This window comes from Electrophorus electricus, chromosome 21 (genome assembly GCF_013358815.1).
Source record: "Electrophorus electricus isolate fEleEle1 chromosome 21, fEleEle1.pri, whole genome shotgun sequence".
In the NCBI taxonomy this organism is placed as follows: Eukaryota; Metazoa; Chordata; class Actinopteri; order Gymnotiformes; family Gymnotidae; genus Electrophorus; species Electrophorus electricus.
In genome coordinates this window covers 11972603-11997136 of record NC_049555.1, presented here as the reverse complement: position 1 = coordinate 11997136, position 24534 = coordinate 11972603, and the positions used below count along the sequence as shown (strand labels likewise).

Below are 24534 nucleotides of genomic sequence, written 5' to 3'. Positions count from 1 at the left end.
CATTATGTCCCATCAAGTAAATAATTCAAAATACGTCCATCCCACCCCATCAAAGAAATGGATTTCCCCCATTTAGATGCTGAATGTCTCAACATCTCTATTGTATGGAGTGTGCTTTACCATGAAATAGACTCTATAATCTTAGCAATAAGAAAGGGGTTGTTACTGGTCATACTGGTTGAGTGGATCTGTAGCCTATCGTAAACATACTCCTCTCGCTCATTCCACTTAAAAATAGAGTCTCTGTGTTTGAAGGGTGCTGAATATTCATGAGGAATTGTCGTATTTCTTCAGTGTAGTGCAGATCTAATAGGAGCAGGACAAGGCGGTGCATGCAGCTTTGTGGCTGAATTCCAATTCTGAATAAATTTTATAATCTCATTCTTATTGGACAACTCTTTTTTTGAGTGTATAGCAAATCTCACAATGTGGTGTGTTTGATTAGGCATGGGAAGTGTATGACAGAATGACCTCAGCTGCTGTTTGTTTCAGAGCTTTGTGAATTAAAACTGAGGTCCGTAATTAACAAGCTATTATCATCTTCAAAGCCGAAGCCTTGCAGGAAATGTGGTTTTGGGGGGGGATTGGAGGAACCAAACAGATGTTTGAATGGCCAGCAAACACAGACTGTTTTAAATGTCATTCGACTTCAATTGTAGTGCTAAATATACGCGAAGTAGGGTAACAAAGGTTGAATAACAAGTTTTTAAAAAAACTTACTGAGTACACCCTTAATTTTAAAAATGAATCAGAGCCCAGAAACCCAGAAAGTCACCATCGCTATAGGTATAATAATCAACTTCACTAGGGTAACAGTGATCACAGTACGCAGTCAACACTAGGGATTTACCTAATAAAGTAATTATGTTTTACCTGGTAATGTAATTCAACTGGGGAATATTTTGCTATGTGCCATGTGTGAGCAGTCAGTAATATTAACGAATGTTCTTAATCATACCATCAGGTTTTATTTATCTCTCTGTCTTTCTGTCCCTCTGATCCTCTATTTTCTTCTCTCTCTCTCTCTCTCTCTCTCTCTCTCTCTCTCTCTCTCTCTCTCTCTCTCTCTCTCTCGTATCAGTGCTCTCGGGCTGTCTGTATGGCCCAACCACAGAGTCTGTATCCTATTATTCTCCCACCAGGATTGTATGACTAACTTTTACACTATTTTATGCATATTTATATACACTTTACTGTTGGATCAAATTTTTCCAGGTTAGAAAAGTATCCTGGGGTGTGGTAAACCCTCACAGGAAGAAGCCCAGCAGAGAAATACAGGCAAGTTACAGGCACGGGTGTACGAGTGTATACGAGAAGATGAATGCATGGATATGAAGAACTCATGTCCTGTTGCATTGTGGGTGTTGAGGCTGATGAAACAGCTTTTGGCTGGTGATTGGTGTAGAGGCAGAGGGTGGAGTCTGTGAGGTGGAAGGGAGAGAAGACCATCTTGGACCTGAGAGAAACCAGCTACTTTAATGTCAGGAGAAAGTGCATTAGGCTTTTTCTTTTGCCCTCCTTCTGTCAATCCGAAGCCGTTTCTCTGTTTTTCTGCTTGTTTCTCTTTTACTGTGTCTCTCTCCCCTCTTGTTCACTTCTCTGAGCGCTGACCGTGGCATTAGTAAGCTTCTTGGTCTGACTCAGACACGTCTTCTTGAGTCAGATGAAACTATTCCAGTGCTGACCTGCACCTAACACTTTCCAGGGAGGAGGACAGAGAGATTCAGTTGGAGATTACTGGGCAATAATCAGCCTGTGGCTGCTGTTCATCGACCTGATCCAACACAACCCTGAATATAGGTTATGAAAAATAACATTTCTCTCTCTCTCTCTCTCTCTCTCTCTCTCTCTCTCTCTCTCTCTCTCTTGCTCTCTCTCTCTCACACACACACACACACACACACACACAAACACAAACACACTCAGACTGTTTCCCCTTATCAGTGATTTATGATTTATGTTATATGACTGACTCCTGTTTGTATTGGGCCCCAGCTGATGGGTATGGGCACATCAACTTCCACAAAGTAAACAGAAGCATCACCAGAAACACAACAACAGAAAGAGGAAATAAACAAATCCTCCTTTTTCATGTACAAATTCTTTGTAATCATTATTTGACCTTGAATATTTGGTTTAACTTAGAGCAGGAGTTGAAAACAAGCAAAAGAATGGCCTTTGGTAACTGGAGAGAGGGTCTGAAACTCAGCTCAGCTCACACTCTCATGTGCACACACACACACACCCACAAAAAACATTCCCACATTCCCACGTCCCCATCTTCTCATCACCCAATGCTTGGCCAAGGCACACATGCCAGCAACCTCACACACGTGACCACGCCTCCCAGCACCTGGCTTAAGCCCAGATACCTCTTCTACTGACCTCATCAGGCCCAGGGGCCCTGTGCACTCTGGCTCTGCCCCCTCCCACCTGGCATTCTCCTGGCTTTTCCTGCCCTGACAGTGGCACAGTGGCCCTGGATTATAACAGCATTTCTTTAGGGGGCATTAGTCATATGAATCGAGCTGGAGTGGTAGTGGGAAAAGGAACCTGCCACAGAGCTGGATTGGGGCCCTGTCCACACAACATCGGTTTGTGGGGCTTACCGAACTCAGCCTGCATTTGATCTACCTCTTGCTCCCACTTACTCTCCCATTGAGCTGTGCAGGCGCTACCAGCCATTTTGTCCCACACAGTAAACCAACGATCACTTTCAATGGTCTCCTTTGTGCTGTAGTTTAGACATGATGTCCCTACCTGGTCTTGAAATGTAACTAAAGGCTCACAAAGGAGAGGGGGTTTTATTGGAAGTCTGAAAAGCCAAACCCACGGGGTTACCACCTCACTCGGTCTGTACTGCACAATATAATGAAGTACTATAATAAATTCCATATTTATAGGGACTGAGAAGAGGTGGCTTGTGTATGAGGCATGTTATGGGAACCAACTGAATCTCTCGGAAGCCAGAAAGTCAGTCATTCTCTCTCTCTCTCTCTCTCTCTCTCTCTATGTAACCTGTCAAAATTTGAATCCATTTTCTGCTGACCGGACAGAAACATCGTGTCTGATCAAATGGGTGTTTTAATCATGGCCCGACTATGGCTGAAATGACCTGAGTGTCATTACCCATGCTCACTGGAATCGCATTACCCACTCCCATCCGTATAGCACTAAATCTGATTTACCACATGGGCCGCAGGGAAGGGCCCATCCATTATCGCATCGCAGCTCCCGTGGGACAGAGCCTGTCTTCACGCTCGCCTGTCTTACGCTGACTACGCCTCCCAGAAGCCCCTGCAGGTTGGCTACTCCTTCCCCCTCCCCCGTTCACCAGCAGTTACATGGTCCTGGACGGCGGATGCTACAGAGAACACTAAACGTATATCACTCTTCAGCTGTCAGCTGGAAAGACGCTCTTAGAAACAAGAAGAACAAGGACTCAAGGTTCATGTGCTTCATTTGGTTAATAGTGTGTGTGTTATGCTATGGGGGGTGGGTGGGTGGAGGAGAGTCATCTCACAGCTGTGGAATGTCAGGGTGAGGGAGAGTGTGTCTGTAGATTTGAATCGCGTGGTGTATTTAGACTTTAGTGGAACAAAAGTCTCCACCCAAGAGCCCTGCTTGGGTGTGCACTGACCTGAAATCAGCTTTTTGTGTTTTGAGTATGGAGGGACACAGTCAAAACGTAGTTAGTGGCTGATCCGAGTCCAGTAGACTTACAGTGAACACACGTGGGCTGTGGATGTTAATAAATGATAAGTGTGTGTGTGTGTGTGTGTGTGTGTGTGTGTGTGTGTGTGTGTGTGTGTGTGTGTGTGTGTGAGGGAGGAGAGGTGTTGGTTGAGACAGATAAACAGTGTTAGGATGAGATGGTTTTTCTTGGCAGTCTCCTCTTCCCATAATTACACACCCTACAGACACATTCATCATTTACTCACCTTCATACTCACACACTGAACACTCTCTTCACAGCCACCTGCCAAGAAACAACCCCTCAAGCTTGTGATTAGGGGCCTCTTATAGGAAACCTAATGTGTGCTGGGTTAGAAATGATCACACAGTCAGAGACTGGGAACTACTTGGCAGTGTAGTATGATATTCCCTTTTCATTTGCCCAGTAAAAGGGTTTGCTTTCCTGGATTAATATTTGGATGCACAGACCTTAATCCCAAACCTACAAAGACATTTGATCTGGTGCTTGAAAGAGGTCTAATTATCATATTTTCAGAATAAAAGTAACACTAATATTCTATTTTAATTTGACATCAGCTGTAAAAATACTGTGGAATAAAATCTAAATATTTTAACAAATTCATCAAAATCAAGATATTATCAACCCCGAAATAAGATCTAATGTCATTTACCAGCTCTTATGTTCATCAGTTACATGTTGCACTGTGAGATACAGGTACTGTGCTTTCCATCACCTAACCGAGATTTTAACAACTCTGCGTGTGTGTCTGTGTGTGTGTGTGTGAGCTGTTAGGCCATTGTAACTGTAGTGATATATGTCCAAACATTTTGAGTTTTTGTCTGATTAAGGCCATGTCTAGTCGATTAAAATGTATCATGCACATTCAGAGATAATATCTGTAACATCATACTCAGGGTACAAGAGTTGTGATTGTCATTTTTCAGAAGGATCTTCTTAACATATGTGACCACAGCATTGGAAGACCTGCAGCTAGTGCAGGTTCGTCATGTCAAGGTCTTTCAAAACATCTGGAACTAGTAAAATAATTTACATCAACATTTCTTTAAGGTGTATGTTTTTAACAAGGCTGTATTTCATATATGTGTTTAGTCATAAAAGCAATTATTTGATTTGTCAGAAGTGAATTACTGACTGAACTTTTGAAACATTCTTCTTCTTCCCCCAAACAAGAAAACTATATACAAGTATGGTTGTGTAATGCCTTCATATTATTTCTCCTTCTCTCTCTCTCTCTCTCTCTCTCTCTCTCTCTCTCTCTCTCTCTCTCTCTCTCTCTCTTTCTCTCTTTCTCTCTCATTGAACTGTATAGGTACTGCAAACCTTTTTAGTCCCACTCCTGCTAAATAAACATAAACTATCAGTTGATAAAGAGTCTAGAAACAGTTAAGGCACCTTGAATATGTGCTGCATGTGTACTTTGTGCAGGAACACAGAGGGCGCGGTTTTATTGTGGAACTGGAGTTCCAGTAGTCGCTGTCAGACTCTGTAAGAATGTGGATCAGATTTTTACACTTCAAATCTGATGAATTTGATTATGTAGCAGAGCGAGAGTTAGACTTCAACACTAATGCTAACCTGAGTTCTCTATCCTATTAGTGTTTGTCCATGTGTCCTGTGACAGAATTCTGCTCTTGTAATGTCCTGCTAATGTTCTTAATCCCAGCTGTGGCACCACAACTGCTGGACCCTGCACTGCTGATCCCGTGTCTCTGAGGCAAAACCCCCACTGTACCCATTACCATTCATATGGCTGAGGCAGCCACTTCGCCAGCAGACCTGCTGAGTGAGAGAGAGAGAGGGAAGAGAGAGAGAGAACACAGTGGCACTGGCCTTAAAGCCACTCTAACCCAAAAACAACACTGTCCATACAGCTGCCAGAGCACTTTCATTTTCAGACAACTCAAAGTGCCCATGAAAACAGAACCTGACCTATAATAGCTCCATAATTGAATAACCATGAGGACTGGAGATTTACACCTGTCATGGACTGGGGAAATTAGATTTCACGCTGGTACTACATACCTAATGGAGTTACACCATGGAAAATCCAAAGTAGAGAGAAAGAGGCTGCGACAGACTGAGTACTAATACCTTTCACCTTGTTACAAAGTTTAACATATAGGTTATCCAGCAGGCAGAGCTTTGGGCTGCCAATTGGAAGGTTGTGGGTTTGAATCCCAGATCTACTATCCAACCACTGTTGGGTCCTTAAGTAAGACACTTAACCCTCCCATGTGCTGGATGACCCTGTGCTCTGACCCCAGCATCTCAAAGAAGCTGGCTTATGTGAAGACTGGATTGTATTGCCTTGAACTTGCTCTGACCAATGACAATAAATTGAATTTAATCTAATATCAATTGAACAAAAATTGGAGGACCTCCTTATGAAGGTTTTTTTTTTTTGGCATTTACAATAATAAGAAATTGAATCAGTCACTCTTTGTTGTTGTTATTGTTATTATTCAATTGAGTATACGGTTTCAGTGGTTGTCATTAGTAGTTGTGATTAACATCTGTGTTCATAAATCTGCTCCTTCAGTGACTGCAGACAGAAATGGAGAATATTCTCCCACCTGAAACTATTATCAGTTGTATCACTGTGTAAAGGAGTTTCTCACTTTAAAATCATAAACTGATTAAGATTTAAACTCATCTTATATCTGGTCGAAACGTTTTGATTTTCCAGGTATAAACACTGTTAGAATGTCATTTCTGATAGTCTGTCCTGTTTTGGTGCACTGCAAATAGCCAGTTTGTCCTTTGCTATTTTAGAAACCCAGAAATTACATAATTAGAATGTTTAGTTTAAAAAAAAAAAAAAAAGGCTGAATGCGCTGCTGTATAAATGCTGTATTTCAGCAAAAAGCAGTACAATGTTTCCAATATTTCCGTGGCCATAAAACAGAAATAGTTCAGTCTGAAATATCTGGTTTGTTCTTGAATTCTGTTTTCTTCTACTGACGCTGGTGCAGACACTGTTGGTCTTGTAATGCTTTCTACGTCTGGAAGCTCTTCGTCTGCGAAGTGTTTCTGTGACTGATCCCGTCCAAATCACCGGCCAGAAAGCGTGCGTGTTTTGATTAGTTGTCACTTTCTTTAATTATTGTTTATGCTTGTTGTCATTTTTGTTTCATTGTGTTTGCATGGTGTGTTGTATGTCTTAAATCATCCTACAAGACCTTGTACTTGTCTTTCAGCATGTATACCCTCCTGAGACTCTGGTCGCCCTACGTTACCGTGGGCGAGCGTGTAAACGGCTCCGGTCGCCCCTGCCCACGCCACAGTGCTCTCTTCCGTGAAAAGCAGCAGGCGCTAACGTGCAGCGCTTAAAGTGACGGGAAAAGTACCGATCCCGTTCAAATGCTGGGGTGCGGATCGGCCCGTGTCTGCAAATCGTTGAATAGATTCTTAGGTTCTGACGTTCCACGAGGAATAAGAGATACTAGGAGGTATCAGTGCTGATCACAACACTTTTTTATTTACTCGCCTGCGTATGCACAAAAGTACATGATTTGATCGGGACATTCACGGTCACTGGCGTTATTGCTAACGTGCTAGTTGGTAGCGGGAGCTGCGGCTGTTTTCGCTGATGCTACGGCAGCAGGCTCCGTGCTGCTGGGGGAGTGGCGCTAACGTTATCTTGCTGCTCCCGGCCTGCACTGAGCAGTGTTTCAGGTACAAAATGTGTTGTTATTCTCTTTGTGCCCTTCTGGAGCCGGGCCAACGTCGTTATTTAGCAGTAACCTTACTTTTCTTGTACTATACTTTTAGACAGAACAGGCGAGCGTCATCTAGTGCCCCCTGGGTAATGTAGTTTATTTAGCGTCACTATGACTCGCCCACAACACGATATGGAGAGGGCAGAAAACAGTACGACGAGCTTGTGAGAAAACGAGCAAGAAAAATACGTAAAATGTGGAAATGACAGTAAAGTGCATCAGAGTGTGCGGGACCCATCGAGCTCTGCTGGAGGTGATGCTTTTAAAAAAAAAAAAAGACAAATGAAAAAGATCATACATGTATGATCCTGTCTGGGTGTTTGGTTGCTGCACTGGAAGACCAAGGCTTGCCTCCAGGGTCTGTATGTCGTGTGCCTGCATCACTGGTGCTCGCAAGAAGCCTCGCTGTTCTCCTGCAGTAGAGACACCCACATGAAAATTGTGTATCTCTTATTAAATGTTGTATATATTGTATGTTAGTGTAAGTCTACACAGAGCTAAGACCAATATAAACAGAATATTGTGCAATGTGTTGCATGCCATATGTGTCATGTATGTGCAGATCTAGTTCATAAGGTTCAATTCCTACTGAACTGTCTCAACTTCAGGACTGACTGAGATCATGATGAGTCCCATCAGTAATTGTACTGGGTGCATTGAAGCAGGAAAAACCATGAGACTGTGGCAGCGAGTCTGGTGCTGATCGTGTGCAAAGCAAATGGATTCACTTATCTCGGGAAACAAATGGAATTGTGGCTTTGTGTTTTCTCCTGATTTCTGAAACCTGAGAGAAACGTTTCCCGACACAGTGCACTGAGGACAAGGCATTTCCTGACTGAGTCGTGCACAAACTGCACTAATATAGCGTCCCAGAGCGCGGAGCTTCCGGAACAGTGTCTGATGATTGAGGGATTGTGCGGGAGACACACACACACGATACATCTATATATATCACAGTTATCCTTTATTTGACTGTGCACAAGCTTGTGTGCTTGTGTATATCTGTGCCATCATCATGCTTGAAACACATCTACTGCCATCATGCAAGGAAACAGGGACCCCAAGATAGAGGACCCGTTCTGCCCAGGGGAAAAGCTCCTGACTCTACAGTTCTGTAGCCTATGCCATGGGTACTTGTAAATGCGGCACCCGATCCCTGTCCATTAGCATATGTAGCATATGGGGAACATGAGGTGCATGCCCCGATCCAAGATCACAACCTTTACTATCATGCTGTTAATTTGCTGTACAGACAGGCCCACATAAGAAACTCAAACACAGTTCTCCAGCCAACAGCTGGCTAACTCAAGCACTGTTCAGTGCCCAACAAATAGCTAACCCTAACACTGTTCACTGGCCAATGACTGGCTAACTCAAACACATTTCTCTGGTTAACGACTCGCACCCAGTCATTATCACTGCTCCCGTTGTTCAAACTAGCCATTAGGGGAGTTATGTGGCATCTCAATGAGAGTTGGTGCCACAAAGTGTCTCATGAATTATTGACGCACTTGGTGAATTGATTCCTGCATTCGCCCACAATAGCACAACAGCCCGCCCAGAATATTTATGCTGATAAATAAGTAAGCATGCGTTAGGCCATGGACAGAAAAACAGTTCTATTAATGGTGTTTTTCGTAAATATTTTGCTGCATTTGAGTAAAGAGCTCATTGTTGGGAATGAAGAATTTATGACCACCCCCACACTGGACTGAATAAATGACATTGTGCGATTAGTGGAGCATTGTTTGCCTTCGAACGCAGTGGTTGGGAATAAAACAATGGATTCTCATCATGTCACATGAGCTGATCTGGAATTGGAGCAGAAAGCCTCGCGGGGTGACGTAGATGTCACCCATTAGGTGCTTGAATTAAATGGAACTATCATTAAATGAAAGCAATCATAGAGCCTTTTATATTGATATTACACTTTTGTAATTCCTGCAGGTATTTTAACCTTAGACGGTCCTTTTCCAAGTTTGTTTACAGCTCTGTCATAGAATAAACATGTAACCAAGAAAAGTGGTGTTGTGTTGTGCTTGTGTTGTGGTGTGCCTGTGTTGTGATGTGCTATGGCGCACTGGGCTGGGTTATGTTGTGATGTACTATGGTGCCCTGAGCTGGGTTTGGTGGTCAGCTGCTACATTCGCTTGGTGACCAAACCCCTTTGGACTGGTCAAGACCCTACAGCTTGACCGAGTTCTCTGGACTGCTGTAGCCTCGCCCCACACTGCTGTGTTGACATGGGGGAGGGGAGTGGAGCTTTCCTTTTTTAGTGTTCAACAATTAGCTTGGCATGCTGCCTCACTGGTAGAAAGGTCATAATGTGGTCTCAATTGTTTCTCTCTTCAACTGTGGTGCTTTCATGATAATCTATGCAATGGAAGGTTAATTAGAATTTCAAACTTTAGTTTCCCTTGAGGCTTACAGGAAGCTAGAGTCCAAAAAAACAGACAAAGTTTCTCCTTTTTATCCTTAATCACTTTTATGAGTGCTGTTTATGTGTGCACGGTAGACGAAAGAAAATAATAAACACTATAATTATTGAAGATAAGGTAATATCTTCTTTTTTTGTAGTGCTTCCAAAAATGGCTGCTCTGTTTGACCCATTGGGTCACGGCATGTAATTACAACACCCGTTCTTTCCTCAGATTCTGTCACGTGTTTTAATAATACTCAATTTTTTCTGCAATTTATGTGCCCTGCGGCCTCTTTAATGGGAGCAGTATGCAGCTCCTCAGACGATTACAGGCAGCTCCTCAGACTGTCACCAGCAACCCCTGGGACGATCATGGACAGCCCCTTGTATACATTCGTCTGACGTCAACTTGCCCCTCTCCTCTGGGAGCCCAGTGCAGAAGCAGCTATGTTGACATCATTGTTTCTAGGCCCTCTGCAAAATCCATGATGGAAGCTGGAAGTTTCTTCTACCTTCTTGTGACAATGGAAGGAAATATGACAATGACTCTTTATATGTAATTACAGAATCGCATTTTCCTCTTTCGTTGTCCTGACATGTCCGATTTTCCTGATCCGCACACATATTCATGGAAAGCAGTGGGGCTGATGAGGAAGTAACGACCTCATTGCTGCATACAGGTGCTGCAGTGGTCTGTCCTCCATTGTTCCTCTTTCCATTGTTCCTCCTTCCTGTGCATGCATGCTGATCCAGGATCAGGCCGATTATATGTGCTTCACTATGTTCATTCAAATGAAAGGAAAAACTGACCTAAGATCTGCATTCTTATTTTGATGTGTTCAATGACCCCAGGTCACTCCTGCATGGGTGAAATGAGTCAAGCAGGTTATTGGTGATTGACTGCAGATGTTGGTGGATTATCAGATTTTAGTGATTTGGCCAGTTTTCAATAAAATACAGGAAATGCCTCAGAGCTTGTAGTTCATAAATCACTGTTTTATGGAAGCTCATGTTCATTTTTGCTGCTTACCACCACTTTAAACTGGGTTGTTTTTGTTGGGAGACAAGGGGGAGGGGATGAGGGAGAACAACCTGGTTCGCTGTGTCCAGTTCCTGCCCTCCGGAGGGTTCTGGTTAATAATGGAAAGAGGGCCATCAGCCCTGACAGAGTACCGAGCAAAGCAAGAATTTCCAGAGTCAATAAAGCCTCTGGAAACCAGATAAGGTCAATCGCTTTTTAATTCATCGCAGATGAAGAGGAACGGTGAATAAAGGACCATGTTCTCTTCTCTCTTCCTCTGTGTCAGGTCTTCGAGGGAAACTGGGCGGGCCGCACTTTCTCTCTCCTCCCCCTGGTAAATTATAATAAATATACTCATGCAGTGGCCCTCAGCTTTCAAAACGTTCTTGATGCAGCTGTAGGGTTCTGGGTGGAAGCCTTACAACATGAAGACCCATGCAATATCCCCCTATATCACTACCGTATCAGATCCCAAAGAATCAGATCCAGTTTTTAGTCTGGTATCTGTTTTTGTAATTCATTACTATTTCTTATTTTTTCCTCTTGTAATGAAGGCAGCCACTCTACCTGGAACTCAAACACAGGACCAACAGGAGCTAAACATGCACGCTGACCACCAGACCAAGGAACCAGCTCTCCTGCAGAACAGAAAGAGCATAAACTTAACCTTCCTGATGGTCTCCATCATAGCCATCTTTACCTTTAAAGAATTCTGAAAATTATTTCATGGCTGTGGTAATGTACCTTGTATTGCTAGTCAAAAACATGCAAAATTGATAAACCCAAAGTAAAACTGTATAAACACATTTCTTAACAGGACTTAAGGATGACTGTATATTTCAAATAAGCAAAATAGCACATTTTGTCTGTTTTTCACATTTACATTAATGAATATGCAATTTGGGGAGCTCCTACCTAAAGGTGCAAAATACTGGCTGGAGCCAATGCAAATAGATTCATTTAGTACCCGCAATTATTACGAATGGAGATGGTGTTAATTATTAGAAGGGTGGATACTGCAGTGTGAGCCAGAGGGACAGACAGCAGTGCTTGGGAGCTGAACTCTTCTCTCTCAGGCTTTTCTTTGCTTCCATCCCCAAGCTGACTCAATGCGGTGCTTTCTCCAGAACATACGCTTCTTATGACGAAGATAAGCGCACTGTAGCAACAGCTGTGCCACATAGATTGTTTGTGTAGTTCCTTTCTTGATTCAGGTCTCAGTGTACTAAGCCTTCACCTTTTGTCTGAGGGAGGTGTGGCACAGACAGAAATATGAAATGCTTTTTTAGAGGCAAAATCTAAACACCAAAAAAGTACAAACATGCCACGGTTCGTTAATTTTACATAGGAAGAAATTGCACAAACATCAGAATATGTAAATATGTTAACATTTCCACAAATACAACCTGAATAATCATTTATGTTGTGGTCAGGTGCAGGCGCTCCGCTTCTTTTGGACTTGTTTGTTAAAAAGAAAAAAAGAAAATTGCTAGAAGCTCCAGAAGGCATCGTGTGAACTTGGCTCTTTTGAACCATTCATTACACTCTACATGCATGCGTGTGTGTGTGTGTGTGTGTGTGTGTGTGTGTGTGTGAGAGTGCCTGCTCTTCCATGAGCATACCTGAGCTTGGAAGCCCAGCTGCAGAGTCCCAGTGTGCTGGTCGCCAGTGAGATGGTTCAGGGCGACCGTGCGGGACAAAGCAGCCTTTGATCGCGCTCAACTGTCACTAACTCTAATCTCTCCTCCGTCCTTGCTCAGCCACTCGCTCCCAGCACTGGCCAGTGTTACCCATTCCTTGTCCCGCGCTGCACTTACAGCCATTTTGTGGGGTTCTTGAGGCTTAAAGGGGCAGTTTTCTGGCAGCAACATCGTTCGGGGGCAGATTTCAGATCGAGCAAGCTGCCATCCGAAAAACAAACGGGTCGACATGCTGAATGTTCTGATTTCCTCGCTGGTGGACACCAGTAGAAACATGCTTTGGCGGCGGGAGCGTCTCACCTCATGGGTAGAGTCACACATAGTCATACTTGTTGTTGTTGTTAGTGGTGGTGCTGCTGCTGTGAGTCTGTGGTCATGATGTGCTGCTCTTGAGTTTTCCAGCAGTCTTTCTTTCTTGGCCTTGATTATCGATTACACACAGGCAGTCTAGTCTACTGTCCTGGTACTATCATTTTAAAGCGCCTGACTATTTCCATTTGAATTGTAGCACAAGTGTGGTTTTTTTTTTCAATCTCAATTAGTATCTCCTTATGCAAACAAAATGAATAATATTGAACAATCCTAAACAAATTTGCAATTAGACATTTTTTCCTGTTTAATAAATCTTGTACATCATTTGCTTCCCCATTTGGATCCTTGAAGAACCAGATTTACAGTTTGTAAAGCATTTATCTGATTAAACATCGGAAGGTCTTCCTATGTCAGGGCCCCCCTCTTGATCTTTTGCCCCCCTGAGTGTAATCTTCCCCTGAGGGAACGTGACCTCGTCGTGTGAGGTATGTGAGGTTTAACCTGTCACAGGCCTGTCCATGTGAAGAATTTCAGTCAAAGTGCTGATCTGGGGTCAGCTTCTTGTGCCCTTTTATGAATGTTCTAGATCAGCCCTACTGCTTTCAGATGTAACTCTTGTCCAGCTGACCTCAATCCTAGTAAGGCCAATGTGGATCTACCCCTTAGACCCAGATTATATACCTTTTTAGTGTGATCACAGTTGTTAGCAATGTTCTACTTACCGCAGCAGTGTTTCCACTGAGTTCTTGTGTATCAAATGTGTCCTGGAGATAGAAACGTTAATCAAAGAACACGATGTTTAGTGGGATAAAGACAACCCTGAGATGCATGTTTTCTTACCCCAAAAAGAATAACTGGGTTTGACAAGATGTATCTTCTTTTTTTTTTTCACCATTGAAGGGCTTTCAAAAGCAGAACATGTTCTTTGTCTCTGATATATTGTTTTGTGGTGCACTAAGAGTTTTTTTCTGTTTCACTTGTATCTGTGACCTACTCTCCTAGGATTGTTCAATTCTGCCATCCTACGGCACTTAGAAAAGGCCTCTTCCTTTGCACTTTGGTTATCTCAACGATCTCAACTACTTTGAGCAGTTAGTGTAACCATGGAGATGGACCATTTGTTTGTGGAAAGAAAATTACACCATGTTGTGTCCGTTAAGCTTGAGAAAGCAAAAACGTCCACCTAAACCTTTTCCATCGACTGACTGATGTTTGTCTCTGGAGAGCCGTGATATTTTATGCTTTTGTGTTGTCACCACTGCATGCATGAAGTGACATTTTATAGCGTTGAGGCACAGCCCATGCTGTGGACTTTAAAACAATGCCAGCTGCGTGCGCGGTCCGTTTCGACCTGGGGTGGGGGACGGAAAACCATTGTGGGCTGTGTGGAAACATGCATAATGCTGAAGTCGCAAAAACGTTTTTGAGCGTGACGCTTTTAAATTTTTTTCAGGAATTTCTGTATGCAGTGAATGCAACTTTCAAAGATATCTAGCTTGTTCTGAAGTACAAGTAATTCCTACATACTGCACTATACTGTAGTCATCTAAGCTGCATGCATCTTTTTCAACAAATGTGAAAATACACCAGACAGTGAATTGGCTACTTACTTTTTAAAATAAATAAATAAATAAATAATGTTAAATATAATTTTGTGCGTAAAAAACTGGATACAATTTAAATGTGATGTAAAATACATATTGGCTTTAGTGAAACAAGCGAGGCGGGTATATGGGCTCCACAGAAAAGTAACTTTTCCCATCTTTCTCCATCCCATCCGTTCCCGGGTCAACACAATAGTATATGTACGGGAGATATTCCTGTGGTTTTGCCTCCTTGATTGTGTCGTTTAAACTAAAAAGCAAGCGGCTTCCAAATGTCTTACAAGACAAAGCATGTTAGCACGTATGCCATACATGTGGACAATCAAAGTTTCAAATACGGAATTAGATTAGTGGCCAGCGCTGGCCTTGTTCCCACCCAAACACCCCCGCTGCCACGCAATGGTCCAGTCCGGGCAGACATGTCATGAGTGTTGCCTGGAGAGGAGAGAAGCGAGGAGGACCGAGAGCGGAGAGCAAAGCGAAAACCCCCGGAACCCCCGCGGAGCGTCTCCTGTCGTCCTGCCGCGACAGACATCGTTCCCGCAACCCTCCCCGAACTCCGCCGGTCTAGCGGGCAGAAGTGGCGCAGTCGCCTGTACAGCTGGAGCGACTAAGAAGCTCCAACGGGAGGGAACGACGTCCCGAAGTTTACGCACGGAGGTTATAGCAGAGCGCAGTCGCTAGATGACGAACTTTGGACTCTCTCCAAGTCAGTTTCGGTTGACATGTCTATCGGCGCCCTGAAAAACTAAGAGGCGCCACAGGCCGGCGCGACGGCTGCTGGGCAGGGGGACGAAAGGAGCTCCGCGGCTTTATATTGCTGATATTTACTGTAATAAAGCTGCTGCGCTGGGAGGGAACAGGATATCAAAATGTCGGCCAAAGCTGCTTCAAATAAGGTAGGGCGCAAGTTCTAAGGCAGAGGTTACTGTTGAACATGGCTGGATAAATGGGTGTTAAATTGGTACAAGTCTTTTTCCCCTTGTAAAGGAGCGCCCCGGCATGCAGACAGTTGGTTTAAAAATAATCTAAACGCTAGTTGTTTTCGCTTTCTGTGATGGTTCCGAATTCCCCACAAGCCCGTAGTTTCCTCCACTAACCTGCTGTAATACTTGTTTGATTTCTAAAGACGCGCCTTGTTTTTCGCGCAGAAAATTACGAAAGCACTCACTAACAAATTCATCAACAACTTTGAGGCCAGATCAGGGGACGTTTGAATGGGATAGCCTACCTGTTGATGGGCGAGCTGTGTGTGGGTCAAGAGGACCTCCTGACACTTTTGGGTGCAGTGAGGCAGGCTACCAGCACCTTTATTCTTCCATGTAAAGAGCGGTTTTCTGTAGAAACAGTGAACAGCGATGCTACAAACTCAGCGTAACTGGATGATACGTTTACATTATATTGTAACTGGGGGTTAAACCCACATTTTCCTACCAGTTCAGGGAAAAGGGCGTGTTGGTGTGTGTCTCAACTGGGAAACAGTGTCGGTGTCTTAAAAGTAAAAACTTTTTTGGGGGGAAAAATCGTATCTGTTGTACCTCATAGTATACGTATATAAATAATTTAACGTGGAAAACACATGAATTTTCGGATTGTTTCGTTCTGGGATTTACAGATGAATAAATAAACTAGGGCAACTAGTAGGAATTTGCACAGCCTTGCCTACGTTTGTTTGCAGCATTAGGCTTCCGTCCGTACACAAATATAGGATTAGATTTTACCTTGTGATAGGCAGTTTCGATGACTGTGCGCGCACCTACCTGTGTGCGTGTGTTGTTTGTGTGTGTTAGTTAGTTAGTTAGTTAGGTGAAGGAGTTAAAAGAGGGTGACGCATGTCCTCATGTTTTTTGAACCTGTGTTAAACTGGATGTTCTCTCCTCACAACTAAGTGAGCAGGTATTTGAACACTGTCTGGGGAGGTGAGGAATGTGTACTGTAGAGTGAGATATTCAGGTTGGGTCAGTTTGTCTTGTTGAGACGAAAACACGTTGTGGGTACGCACTCACTGAACTATTTCACAACGTGCTCTTTGGAGATGAGTGGGTAAAGCGTTAAAACGGACGTTCTACTGTTCAGTAAATTTAAGTTTATGCAGGAGATATTAAAGTGAAGGCTGTTTGACGATCGTTTATTCACCCGTGTCGCATTAGTGCTCATTTACAGTTTCTTTTTAGAAGGATCTCAGCATTGCCATGATCCCTCGTACTTCAGTAACACAGGCCAGTCTTCAAACATGTCATCAGTGGTTCACCATTGTGTATTTAATATATTCCAAAGTATTTAATATATTCCATGGTATTTAACAGTAAAATCCCCATATCATATGTCATCCGTATCATGAAGCCCCAATTTAAAGCTCATCTGAACTCCCCAACATGGCACTGTCAGCCCAAGGAAACTGGAAACAGAAACAAACAACTCTGTATGAATATAGATTTTTTTTAGTGAGAGCGAAGATGTCTGGATGTTCCACTGGATGTTGTGAGGTGTTGACCTTGTTTTTGTATCCTGGTGTTCTGGTTTTGGGTTTAGCCTGTCTTGCTCTGTTATTGGTCCTTTAAGGAGTTCCCCCATGTCTCCCTGCCATTGGTTTGACTTTTGGTTACACTGGTAGGTTCTGCATGGATGATTACGTTTTCATTGGGACATAAGGAAATGGGACCAACAGGCCTGTACTCTAACATTGAGCCTGAAAGGTATTCAGGGATCATGGTTGATCCCATATGGGAGCACAGGCTACCCATGACCCATGTGTGACACCTGTCCCTTGTGCCTTAATGCAACTCTGAGACACAAATGTCCTCTGAGTGTCTGTCAAGGATGCAGTGTTCTCCCTAAGACAGGTGTCTACTGAGACCCTTGACAAGCTTTACATAAATCGGTTGTATCAGACAGATTTTTTTGGCATAAGTTCCAGCATTTTTTGGGGGGTGTTGAAGTTTTTTGTTTAGTTTTTTTTGGGGGGGGGGCACAGATGTTCTTTAGACTGCAGAGCTATGGAGTATGCGTGAACTTCTTAGGTGATGACTTAGAAAGTACTTTGAAGGTCAGCGTACACTTATTTTAGTCTGTCAGCAGACGGAACTCAGATGGTCGGGTACTTAACATTCTCACATTCTTGTCTTGGCTGCAAATGGTTCTTATCAGGCTGGACTTACACAGAAAATCTCTTAGGCACTGTCACAGATCCCAAAAATAGGCAAAACAGAATCCTGATTAGTTAACTGGGATATTGGTGGAAGAGATTTTCAAACTCTGCGTGATCCATAAAGAAACTCGGAGCACATCCACGGCCCTCTGCTCTGTGCTTTCTGCTGTACCGTCACCGCGTGAAGTCGAAGACAGCCGACCGTTGCGTCCTGAGAGGAGATGGGTGCTTCAGAGGCATACAAAACAACCCCTCAAGTTGCATCCTCCTTCCTGAGGTTTCCTGCATCCTGTTTTAAAGGAAGTTGATGTTTATCTGGGGAAGGGGTAAGCAGGCTTTAGGTATTATAGAACGAAACGCACTCGCACTCGGTGTAGCTGCAAGTAACGGCTATGTTTGTTAAAAAGAAGGAAAGCAGGGCGACGAGGCCTCTCTATTCCAGCTGGAGCCCGCATAGGAAACCAGTCTGTTTAATATGGAACAGCGTGTTCAGTCCCATCCTCCCTTCTTCCTTCTTTTGTATAGAGCACAAAAGCAAGCAAATGTGTGTATTAACACTACAAACAGCCCTGGGCCCTCGCGCTCAGGAGCAGGAGAGGGGGAGAAATGAGCAAGATCTGATGGTCTTTGGGCATCTGCGCCAGACGTTATGGTTGCTGCAGACGGTGCGAGGTCGTTACCCATTTGTCTGCTCCAACACAGCGGATGCTCCTGTGTTGCTCCTCACCTGTCTCCGCTGTGTTTTTTTGAAGCCTTAGGTTCCTCTCTAATAGGGTGAGGTGTGTAAGGCTGTGAAGGATTTGGCCCTCACACTTGAGCACCTGTGTGTTAAGGGCACTTAAGTGGTTTCCATGGTGAGCAGTAGACCAGGGCTGCCGGGTTCCTGTCTGTGCTGGGGCTCTGAGCCTCACAGCGCAGCTCCGTGCTGGGCCTCTGGGCCTCACAGCGCGGTTCCGTGCTGGGGCTCTGGGCCTCAAAAAATTTGAATCCTATTAAACATGTATGTTAGGATTTCTTGTGCATTCATAGTAGAGACTTTTTTCCCATTAATAGAGTGGTTGTGTTTGTATGTCCTTGTATGTGTGCCTGCGTATGCATACGTGCATTTTATGACCCATAGCAGTGCTGGACTTTATTGCTGATATCGTCTGATGTCATTACTTTTGGAATGGTGTCATTTCTTTGTTTGGGGGAAGTGGAGCTCAATCTCTTGCTTCCTGCTGATACTGAGTCTGTCCTGAGTAGTGCCAATAGTACCTGGTGGAATTGTAGCTGAGCATGCTAGAAGGATTACTTGAAGAGCAGCATGCGGTAGGACTCGTGTTTATTTGCTTTTGTTTATTATGTATTTATTCTGATCCAAGTTCAGCTGTTGATTCATCAGGCCTCCTCATTTATCCCAGCTCGAGCGCAGGGGAGTGGAAAAAACAAAGATTGTCCCAAAATCCACATGGAAATCCGTGTGCTGTTTCAAGCCTTGTGGCCTGTGCTGGATTTCGCAGAAAGGTTCGGCATGCGGGGAGAGGGAGGGTGGGTGGGTGGATGTGGGTGGGTGGATGGCGAGATGGAAGCTGCCCCTAATCACACTCTCATGCCCGCTGTTAGTGAGGATTCCCATCTCACCCATAATTATGCTGAAACTGCCTGTCTAGAATGAGGCGCCAAGCTGGTGACATTTTAAAGCCTTCTCTTCTAAAGGCACTTTTGCCACACACACACACACACCTGGTCTGTCACTGTTGTTTTTGAGATTTGTTTTGTTTTTTTTGTTTTTTTACATGCACAGAGGTTAATTATCAGTACCGTTTTCTCTCTCTGAATTCAGGTTAGTGACTTGCTAGCATTTGTTTTCTAAGCACAAGGCATGGACGACTGCAGTCAGCCAGCTTTAAGCACTGTTTGGTGCACATAATGCCTTTACAGGTGACCGCTTGGTGTGTCGGGTGAAAGAACAGCAACAGCAGCAGGTCAGTGGTGGCATAAATGCAGGCCAGTGTTAAAATGGGGGAGATTACAGACCCCACACAGGCTATACTTAACCCAGATAAAGCAGACTCGGGTGATTCTTGGGTGTCTAATTATAGTGTGTCATAATTGGTGTGTGTGTGTGTGTGTGTGTGTGTGTGTGTGTGTGTGTGTTATTAAACTGTTTTGTGGGAGTTGAGATAATGACTGATCGCTGGCAGGATGCTGTGTGTGTTTTGACGATGGTGTTATTAGGGTATTGTGTTTAGGTTAGAAGTGATAATGGTAATCCCCTTCAGGGGTGTGTATGTGGGTGTGTGTGTTGGTGGTGTTCTGGAGGTAGTTCACTTGTGGACAAATCTTGACCCATAAATGTCACTCTTGCTAATCCATCAGTGGCTTTGGAAACAAATGGTGTCGATAATGATTCTACCTGCAAGCCAACGGGAGCCTATCCCCTTGTGTTCAACAGGCTCACAGCGAAACTAAATATAAAAAGAGAATCTAGCTATGTTTCGTCTTGGGCACAGTAAGGAAGCTGGACAGTTCTTGTTGACATGCGATCTGTCAAGGAGTCGGTGGGCGTGCACTTCTCTACAAAGAGATTCAGTCTTTGTGTTCTCGTACATTTTCATTGGGTTTGCGGTCTTACCAGATACCAGGTTAACGTGTCTGTTGCTTGCAGATTCTGGACCTTTGCGTCTGTGCTCAACTTCTGTGTTTTGCAAGAAGATGCGTTGAGAGGGTTTGTTGTAATAACACGTTTGAGCTCAGCCACAGATTTGTTAGCATTATAAATAAATTAAAGGTGTGTGTCTGTGTGCTGGTGACTTCCTGTCTTGTTGGTTTGTTTTTAGTGAAGTTTAGTCACTGCCTCACTTCTCTCACCAGCTAAAACCAGTCATCCCAAAACATGCTTTACAAGAAGGTTAAAGCTCCATCCCCTCACGCTGTGGAACTTCTCTCCAGTTTTCTGTTTTGGTCTTCTCTCCACCCTTCTCAATTGCTCTTCATCAGGTTTGTTTTTCCTAGTAAACAGGAAGCATAGCCTGTTACCCTAGAGCCAGGGCAGTAGAGAAGACCCGGGAAGTCTACGTTCGGCTCGTTTCTGAGAACTTGCCAGAACACGCTGACTCTCCAAACGAGTCGTTTTAGCGCCACTGATGAAGGCAGTGATCATTAATTTCCTTTCCCTTAACACTCTAGCTGATTTACCTTGGTTCAGAACACACTGCCTCAGTGTAGTTAATAGTTAATAATAGTTCCCTTGTTGTCCTCTACAGTATCAACATTTAGGGGTATCAACATTTAGGGGTGTTGTAGGCACTGCACTTAAAATGGTAAAGGTCATTTTTGCCCGTCACTGGATTACATCATTTCCCCGTTATGTATGTATTAGAGATTATTGCAGTGGTCTTGGCTGCTAATTGGACGGCGTGCCAGCTCTGGGAATGCTGCCGCCCGTAGGAATGGCTCATTAATTCCGTGGCTGCCCATGCGGCCTCATTGTGCGCCACAGTGCTGTGTGAAAGCCGGGGAATTCCTTTCAGCGGACCTGGCCGGGCCCGCTGGCACCGCTCCTGCTGGCCCAGGGCCCGGGGCCCGGGGTCTGGCCCGCTTCGCTGTGTGCAGCATCGGGTTGGTGTGCGTGAATGCCATGTGGAAGGGCACGGTGATGAACTTGATCAAGAACTGTAGGAGGGATGAAGTGGGAATCACGACTGTGGGTCCTCGTAGTAGGAAAGTGGATCTCTGGATCTCTCTCTCTCGCCCCTCAGACCCCCAACTGAATGCACCTATTGTTGTACATTTAACATCATTCAAGCTCAATTGTTTGTGTGTGTGTGTGTGTGTGTGTGTGTGTGTGTGTGTGTGTGTGTGTGTGTGTGTGTGTGTGTGTGTGTGTGTGAGAGAGAGAGAGAGAGAGAGAGGAATTCTGACGAGGGAATGCTGTCGGAGCCTGTTTCAGTGTGGCGTTAATGTGGTCTCACAGAGGGGGGTGTGTCCTCTGCCACTCCGCGCTCTGCTTTATACATCGTTGCTTATCTTTGAAAGTTTCCAGCAGAGATCTTAAAATATCAGAATACAAATTTCAGTAGAGTATTTGCCCAGTACAGAGATTTCAGAGATCATCCTTATGGTTTTTTTTGGAAATCAAATGCATTATTAACAATTCTTATTGTCTCTTAGCCGGTCCCCTACTCAGGGGCCAAGAGCAGTATTTGGTGGATGAAGGACACCACTGGGTTACCCAGGTGTCATTAATTTCTGAAAGGGAAATGTTTCACCTCACTGTCTCAAGCGTTCTCTCAGCATAGCTAGCTTAGCCTAACCTAGCCTGCTATGAAATCTCTGAAGCCCATAGCAGCACAGTTGTACTAAAACAAACGTGCAGTAAACAAAGTGTCCCATTCCATGTGGTTTATAGTAGAAGGTGTAGTGGGCTCGCTTAGCTGTGGCTCCATAGTGGAGCCTGTTTCCTGTGTTATCAGAGAAAGAGCTCAGGGCCTTGGGTGCTTATCAGCACATTCCTGCCGTGTGTGTGTGTGTGTGTGTGTGTGTGTGTGTGTGTGTGTGTGTGCGTGCAGCTGGACTGATAAATCTCTGGCTTCTCATTGGGTCATTGCAGCTCTGATTTAAAAGGTACTCTACCGCAGTTAGTCTCAGAGCCTGGTTATCGCCACTGACCTGCCAGCACTCCAAATGAGTGTGTGTGTGTGTGTACGCACATGCTTGTATGTGCACTTTGGTATGGATGACTCTGTTGTTGGGGCTGCCAGAAAGACACTAACTCTGCCTGAGTGTACAGAGAGCCATCAGAGAGAGACATAGCCCAGGAACCAGGGGCCATTAGATGGTTCCCATCATGGATCCCAGCCACCTTTTGCCAGAATTTCATTTTGAAAGATGCATATTTGCAGTTAATTAGCTGATCATGTTCTGTTTTTTGTGGCCAAAAATGAAATGCAATCTTTTTTGTTTTGTAAATGTTTAACTAAACACATATTAGCTTGCTTGTACAGAGGAATGGTTAAATAAAGTTCAAGACTTTAAACACTTGACGTGATGATGGAATGTGACAGAAGCAACAGAATGATCGTTTGCTTAATGCCATCACTCATTTAAACTAGTGCAGCGTTTCTTGGTGCTTATGCGCTCCGGCTCGCGTCTTGCTCGCATGCATGTTGCTTGCCCTTCCCTGTCCATCTCTGCTTTCTCAGGCTGCCTGGACTTTGAAGAGATGCACGCTGCAGATTAACTTTTTAATCCAGGATTATAGGTTTTGTATTTTCATTCCCCTAACTGTTCCGTCCAGCAGAGCCCGTGTTGCGGGTTTGTGAAACAAAGACTCCTGCCAGGCTGCAGTGATGGAGGTCACAGCGGGAGTGCTTAGGCCTTGTAATTAGTGGATGATCTTTTCAAACGGTTGTTGTTGGGTTTTTTGGGGTTTTTTTGAGGATTTTGTAGTCCAAATGGACCATTCCCTTTGTTTGGAGCTTTACATTTTTAAGTGTCTCTGTGTGTGTGTGTGTGTGTGTGTGTGTGTGTGTGTGTGAGATATTTGAAAACTGCCATTCCAGCCATTTATCTGGTTCACAGCATGGCAACCGGCTATGAACCTGTAGAGTTTTTCTAAAAGAAGGGACTGTAGTGTGTGCTGTGGAGCTGTGGTCAGCATGTTCGGTTCATCCTTCTGCACCAAAGTCTTGACGGCAGGGAGGTTTATAGGGCTGGTAAAGTCGGATACTATTTTCCAGGCTTGGAATGCTCATTTGGGAATCTTGCGGAAATCTTGTGCTCAGAGGCACGTTGACAGTCTATCATGCAGTAACCCAAACCATCTGCAAATGTGTGTTTGTGTTATGTTTTCCATATAGTATCAGTGAAAGGTATCTATGCCCCCTTTTGCAAATACTTTAGTTATTTTTTACTAGGAACAAGAAAGCATCTCAGAGTATTGAATTAATATTTCAATATCAATGTGGAGACTGAATATCCTGAGTATCCGAATTATTCAGGCCACCCTGATAGATTTGCTGCTCAGAGAAGGATATTGTAGCATTACTAAAAGCTTGTTTTTATATGGCTCATTGTGAATGGCACTCAGCCTGCTTCGTAACTGCTCAGAAACGTCTCCCCCGTGAGATGTGGGATTTTATTACTGACTTTTATTCCTTGCTTAGTTAAACAGTTCACAGTCCCAGTGCATATACGTGTGAGCATTATTAGAATACACACCTCTGTGTGTGCATCCTTCTCAGCCACATCATGTGATCGCTCAGCAAGCGTGCTTGCGTGCGTGCTTGCGTGCGTGCTTGCGTGCGCGCGCATACGAGAATGTCACAGCTGACGGTGCAGCTGCACACTGGCCACACCTTCCTCTGAAAGCGTCTCCGTGGTCACGTTTACTATCAACGACAGCATGGGAGGAAGGCGTCCGCCCCGCCTCCTAGCCGGAGGCGCTGGAGGAACTCCACCTCAGCATAAGTCTGCTCCTGCACCGTGACGTCGCCTGTCCTCTCTAGAGCTGGCAGCGAATAATCAGGGTGGACCAGACTGTGGTGATGCGACCGAATGTAGAACGCCTTGACAAATGTGTGGAAATGACCAAGTGTCATTCAGAAGTGTGTCTGTATGTTTTTAGGCTTTGTGAGCAGTTGAGGATAGCCCAGACGTTGGTCCGTCTACCACGACAGTGAGTTGAATCGGAGCGTGTCTGACTGGCAGAGGGCAGGATTGTGGTGCAGTGTGTGAAAGGAGGTGCAACTGGGAGCGTCCCCCCTGTAGCCTGAGGAGTTCTTCTCCGCATGAGCCAAGCGTGAGCCTGTAGATGGAGCCAGTCTAGTGGGCTCTTGTCTTGTTTACACAACAGTCATGCTAGCAGGTCGGTGTTCCAGCTTTATTTATTTTTTTTAACTGTAGAGATT

The 24534-nt window shown here is 44.3% G+C and overlaps 1 protein-coding gene across 11 annotated transcripts in view; it reads left to right on the top strand.

The window, feature by feature from the left end:
• The first annotated feature begins 12691 nt into the window (after positions 1-12691).
• tjp1a (tight junction protein 1a) overlaps positions 12692-24534 on the top strand; it is a 45063-nt gene continuing 33220 nt past the window's right edge. For 6 of the 11 annotated variants that reach the window (XM_035520940.1, XM_035520943.1, XM_035520939.1 and 3 more), the window contains exon 1: positions 12692-12884. In XM_035520940.1, the coding sequence (XP_035376833.1) occupies positions 12807-12884 (78 nt within the window). In that variant the 5' untranslated portion in view covers positions 12692-12806. Of the gene's footprint in view, positions 12885-14917; positions 15393-24534 lie in introns of those variants that run through there. The other 5 variants (XM_035520948.1, XM_035520949.1, XM_035520941.1 and 2 more) reach the window with 3 other exon arrangements.